The sequence below is a fragment of the Morone saxatilis genome, unplaced genomic scaffold (genome assembly GCF_004916995.1).
Source record: "Morone saxatilis isolate NCDOM2014 unplaced genomic scaffold, NCSU_SB_2.0 Contig20, whole genome shotgun sequence".
Classification (NCBI taxonomy): domain Eukaryota; kingdom Metazoa; phylum Chordata; class Actinopteri; family Moronidae; genus Morone; species Morone saxatilis.
Window position 1 is genome coordinate 18,796 of NW_023339763.1, and position 5,950 is coordinate 24,745.

Sequence of the window (5,950 nt, forward strand, 5' to 3'; positions counted from 1 at the left end):
ATCACTTCCTGTTTGTACAGGACGGTCCTGAACACCCTCATGACGGGCTGAGCACCGAAACAAAACTGGAGACAGTAACAGAGGTTTTAATGGGAAAGGTCCAAATCGCCCTTCTTGATATTTGATGGGTTTAAGAAAACGTAGTAATATACACAGTAGGCTGATATCTCAGTGTTTGGTTCATTTCTGTGAAGAAGTCTAAATGTAAAGTAAATTATTAAAGAAAGTCAAACATCAAACAGTGAATTTGTGTGAAATAAAGAAGCCTGTTAAGTCGGTATGATTATTAAAATGCAAAAAACACAGATTCAAATTCAAATTCATCCAAATCAGGTTTTACACAAATTTCCTGAGTTCAGTGTTTGGGTTCGGTGTTTTGAATATTAAATGAAATCTGTCAGTTTAATAATGATAGAAAGGGAACTACTGCTGCAGTAAAAACCAACATATCACCAGTTTGAGTTCAAACACTGTCAGAAACTGATTCAGTGCTTCAGAGCCGCTGGATGAAGCTTAATCTGTCCCTCAGTACCTGGTCTCTGTAGGCCTTCAGAACCTCCTCCAGGGAGAAGGTGAAGCGGTACGAGCCGCCTGGAGGCACTCCCATGAAGGCCGGGGAAGGTTTGCAAATTCCCAAGGAAGCCTTGCTGCCTCTGGGCCTGCTCCTCTGTCCGGTCTGGGTAGGTGGTCTCCAGCGAGCCTCCTCTAGCTGACCTTATCTCATCAGGTCCCACAACCAGACTCCACCACAGCAGAGAGCCATCAGTCTGGGTTCCTGGTCCCTCCTGATCCCACATAATCCGACTCGGTCTGTGTCGTGTTTTAGATAAGACACATGAAACTCTGGTTGCGGATACGCTGGGATGTGGTCTTTGAAGAGGTACTGGTTCTTCAAACCTTCTTGCTCCTTCAAATCCTTCAGCTTCAAGTGACCAACGAAAAGCTGCTCGTTGTGTCCTCTCCTGTTGACTCTGTTCATGGTCCGAACGCGAGAGAGAACAGGAGTGTTTTCCTTTCACTTTAGTCTCTGTGATCTGTGAACAGCAGAGCGCTGAGACAGACAGCTTACAGCGCCATCGAGTGGCGGTTGTCAAAATAAAAAACACCACAGTTTTGTCTGAGATATGAAAATAAACCACACCCACTTCTTCTTTTGTGGTGTTTGTGAACGGTCTCCTGTTCTTACAACGAGTCCTTTTATTGCTTTTATATAATTCTTTCTTCTTCCAGCAGCTCAGCTTCCACACTGTCTCTGTACTGACTGTGTGTGTGTGTGTGAGAGAGAGGATTACTGTGGATCAGATTTACTCTCAGTGATATTATTCTAACCGGTTGTTGGATCTGATTCATCTGGATGAAATATAAAAAAAAATAGATAATTAAAATCTTATTCTTTAGACTCTTTAATAGATAAAAAAGACTTAAAATGCATTCAACACACTGTAGTACGCTGTGAATATAGTGTGTTCATTATTATTATTATTATTATTATTTGTTGAACTCTGAAATGCATATTGTTATTTAATTTGTACTAGTCATTTATTCATGTACTTTACTATATTTATTTACTGTTTATTGTTGCGTTGTTGTCGTTCAGTGTTGTTATTTTTGTTCAGGTCAGATAAAAATAAAAAATAAAAACAACTTTTATTCTGAAGGTTGTGATATCCGGAAGTCTGACGCCGGTCCGCCGCCCTTTTTCTTCCCAGGGTGGTGAAGTCATGTCCCGCCTTACTCTGCCTCTGATTGGCTTACCCCGATTCTGTCATCCAACTCTAACCAATCACACTCCTCAAACCTATGACGGCATCGAGAACTAGCCAATCAGAAGCGGAGTAGGGCGGGTCGTCCGGTGTCCGGTTAGAATCATTAAACTAACCGGAAAACGGAAACATAAAGTCTGTCAGCGACGTTACCGGGACCGGAGCGGCGGAGGAGAAGTTTCACGTTCACATTAAAACTGTTAACGGACACTTCTGACGTCAGAGCAGTTAGCTCACAATGTGTAGCAGCAGCTGAAGCTAACCGCAGCTAACAGGCTTTAAATGGCCGCGAAGAAGAACTGCAGGTGGAAACAGCCTGCAGAGCTGTAAAGGTGAGTCCAACACAGTGACGTCACTGCCTCACCTGTAACCGCCAGACGTTATTGATGGTTTACTGATCTATACGGTAGGAGAGTAATCGATTACATTTAGGTCTGTAATATGGATTGATTTCAATCAATAACTGATCAAGTCACATGTTTGTGATCTAAAATTAATGATAATAATTCATAACTCTGTTCTGACAACAACAACAACAAACAACAAACAACAGTTGCGACTCTTCAGATGTTCATTATAAAACTTGATAAACATACTTTGACTGAAATAAAACATAAAGTTTATCAATCATGTTTTTTATTAAGAATTATTAATGAATAAGCCGATAGTCAATCAATACTGTTAATTATTGTGCATCCATGTCTGTTTATAATCAATACAATCTACTATTGATCAGATGAAGGTTGATCTGTCCACCAGAGGGCAACGACGAGTTGATTCCTCATCAATAAAAGGTCCTGATCAGTTTGATATTGATCACAGTTCGGAGGGGATCAAGGATTGATCACGTTGCACATTATTATTGATCAGTTGGGTCTATGGGTCTGATAGTTAATGAGCTGATCGATCAGTATTGATCGCTTGTGTTGTGGTCCCTCCAGGATGCTCCAGGGGCCGTACGGCAGCCTGGACCGGGACCGGCCCCTGATCCGGCTCCAGTTCACCGGCTTCGCTGTGGGGACGGTTCTGCTCCCTCTGACCGGCCTCATCGGCTGCCTCTTCATCGCGCTCGTGTACCACTACGAGGACGCCACGTACACACACTGCCACGTGAGTCACGCCTCCTCACCGCCGAGGCTTCTGGGGGATTAGGGGATTGTTTGTTGGTTGCAGAGATCCACTTCCTGTTTACACGCTGCGTCACCGTGGCAGCAGACCGGAAGTCAGAGATCGTGAACGGCTCTGAAGACGTTGGGTGGCGTCGGCACTCCCGTTGGCGGTGTAGTCGGAGCAGGACGAGCTCGCCGTGAACACTCGCTGTCTCTTTCTGCTCCACCAGGTGTCCAACTACCTCCCGTCCATCAGCGCCGCCATCAGCCGCGTGCCGGAGCGCTACATCTGGCGCTGCTGCATCGGCCTGCACTCGGCGCCGCGCTACCTGGTGTCCGCCGCCTACTTCAGCTTCTACCGCAGCCGCTTCGCCAAGAGGCTGCCGGAGCTGCTGCTGAGCGGCCTCGTTCTCCTCTGCAGCCTCGCCGAGAACACCGGCCTGCTGCTGCTCACTTACGTGTCGTCCACCGAGACCTACAGTGAGTGCGTCGGCCAATCACAGCGCAGATACACGTTAGAGGTTAAAGCATCTGATTCTTCTTCTAGGCTTTTATCAGACGTCCATCATCAGGTTTCTAATCGCTGTGTCACTGATGAACGTCAGTCAGGTTTATTCTCCAGTCATTCATCATCAGTCTATCATCCAGTGCATTATCATCACGTAGCACTTATATTCCATCATTTCATCAGTACGTACAGCGCAGTTGTTAATTACTTCGAATATGACCTGCAACCCTTTGCTGTGTGTCATCCCACTCTTCTCTCTGTCTCTCTCTCTGTCTTCTGTCTCTCTCTCTCTCGTCTCTCTCTCTCTGTCTCTCTCTCTTCTCTGTCTCTCTGTCTCTTGTTCTTGTTCTCTCTATGTCTCTCTCTCGTCTCTCTCTCTTCTTCTCTGTCTCTCTCTCTCTGTCTCTCTCTCTCTCTTCTCTGTCTTCTTCTCTCTGTCTCTCTCTCTGGTCTCTCTCTTCTTCTGTCTTCTCTGTCTCTCTCTCTCTCTCTCTTTAATGGGACAGGAAGTGCAGCCTTATATGGTCGTATCAGTGTTATCAGGATGTTAGTTCTTTAGAAATTCAGTGTTCCTAATATAACACCATGTTCTCTAATGGACTAATAGATTAAGTGTTTAATCTTTATAATAATAATAATGTTATTAAAGTGTTAATTAAGTGTTAATGAGCTGTTGCTGTCTGCAGGTGTTCATAAAAACGGTTTCATCGTGTTCATAGCGAGCTCGCTGCTGCACATGCTCTTTACGTGCAGACTGTGGCAGGTGATCAGGAGACACTACGTGAACCCAGAGGTAAACTCTCTGTCTGTCTGTCTGTCTGTCTGTCTGTCTGTCAGGAGGAGGAGGTGTGGAGTCGTCTCACCGCTCCTCAGACTGTCTGGTCATCACCATCATGGAGCTCCCTGAGGAGTCTCCGTCCTCTGACTCACTGAGCATGCTCAATGTCGTGGGTCTGTACCGCCCCCCCAGCCTGGACTCCCTGCCCTGCAACCTGCCGGCTCAGAAGTGTCGTGCCTGGACGTCTCGCAGCTTCCCCCGCTGCCTGCTGGGGGCGCTCTGCCTGGTCAGTACTCTAAAACCAATCAAACCAGTAAGAGCATGTAGAGACGGAGCAGCTGACAGGTGTGTGTGATGTGTTTGGACAGGTGTACTTCAGCTCTCTGCCTCTGGGGATCTACCTGCTGATGATCGGTCAGCTTTGGCTTGGCGTGGTCCTGGTCAGTCTGGTTCCCTCCACGCTGCTACTGCTCGTCCTCTACGGGTTCTGTCAGTGTCTGTGCCAGGAGCTGGATGAGGCACTCGCCGCACGCACACGCACGCTGCCGTGACAATAACAACACGGCGCTGCCGTGGCGACGATAACAACGCGACACGCTGCCGTGACAATGAGAACACAGCAACATATCAACACCAGAACCACCAGAGTCCTGTACAATGAAGCAGGTTCCTAATATCCAGAATATCTCTCCGTTATCTGGATTCACTGACCCGGACCGAATCCACCGGGCGCAGCCACCACATGTTCCAGCTGTGCCCCTGTTGTACGCAGCTGGTCTTTTGGTGATGGAAGCTGCGACCCACCCGACACAGAAACAGCGTCCACAATCTGGTCAATTTTCAAAATAAAGTATCCTGTGCAGACTCCACTGATATAGTACTTATATAGTTCCTTTGTAGTCTACTGACCACTCAGTTTCCTTCAGCATCAGGAGCAGTTTGGCGTTCACTAGCCGGGGATCGAACCAGCAACCTTCTGATCAGTGGACGACCCGCTCTACCTCCTGAGACACAGCCGCCCCCCACATTATCAACACAGTCGGGCAGGAAGATGCTCCGCTTCTCAAAAACTCTCGTGGGATTATAGCACCAAACCAGGTTATGGGTGTGACATCATAAAGCTGTGCCCGGTGGAGTTTTAGTGTAACAACCGCCATCACGCTAAGTGGTCACACAATGGTGGTTATCAGCTATGATATCCAACCATATCACACCATTCACATACAATCCGACCAATCACAGACCTGCAGGAGTCTGCTGGATATTACAGAACTGACAGAGAACTGGATCCGCTCACATGGTTTTGAACTGTTCGGAGCATTTTGACCAAAAAGGAATCAGTTCAGAACCTGAAAAGTTGGTTTCCATTTGGAAACAGAAGATATCAGGGAACCAAAGTGGGCGTGTCATATTGTACAGTGCGGCGCCCTCTGTTGATCACGCATCCCATTACAATGGTTCCACTCTAAACTGGTGGAAACGGTTCCAAGAATCCTGAACAGAACTAGGTTCAAGAACCAGAACTTATTTGGTGTAAAAACACTGAATGTGTAAGTTAATATTCTCATAAGATTACTGCCCCATCGTTAGAGTCTGTAATTACATCTGAGTGTATTCCATTAAATTAATGTGTTCATTAGATGTATTTTTCTTTTATATTTGGGCTTACTTGCTCCCACTGTACAGAAATGAACCAGAATATCCGGAGACCTCCAATGCTGTCTTTCTCCATTCGGAGCCAGAGTCTGTGCAGTAGTGATCGTCTGCTGAGTCTATACTGCAGTCAGCCACC

The 5,950-nt window shown here is 46.6% G+C and overlaps 1 protein-coding gene across 1 annotated transcript in view; it reads left to right on the forward strand.

The window, feature by feature from the left end:
- The first annotated feature begins 1,873 nt into the window (after nucleotides 1-1,873).
- The window catches only part of pgap2 (post-GPI attachment to proteins 2), a 9,902-nt gene continuing 5,825 nt past the window's right edge, over nucleotides 1,874-5,950 (forward strand). The window contains exons 1-4 of the mRNA XM_035666408.1: nucleotides 1,874-2,095; nucleotides 2,705-2,873; nucleotides 3,103-3,352; nucleotides 4,067-4,173. Coding sequence (XP_035522301.1) covers nucleotides 2,706-2,873; nucleotides 3,103-3,352; nucleotides 4,067-4,173 — 525 coding nt within the window. The 5' untranslated portion in view covers nucleotides 1,874-2,095; nucleotide 2,705. The remainder of the gene's footprint in view (nucleotides 2,096-2,704; nucleotides 2,874-3,102; nucleotides 3,353-4,066; nucleotides 4,174-5,950) is intronic.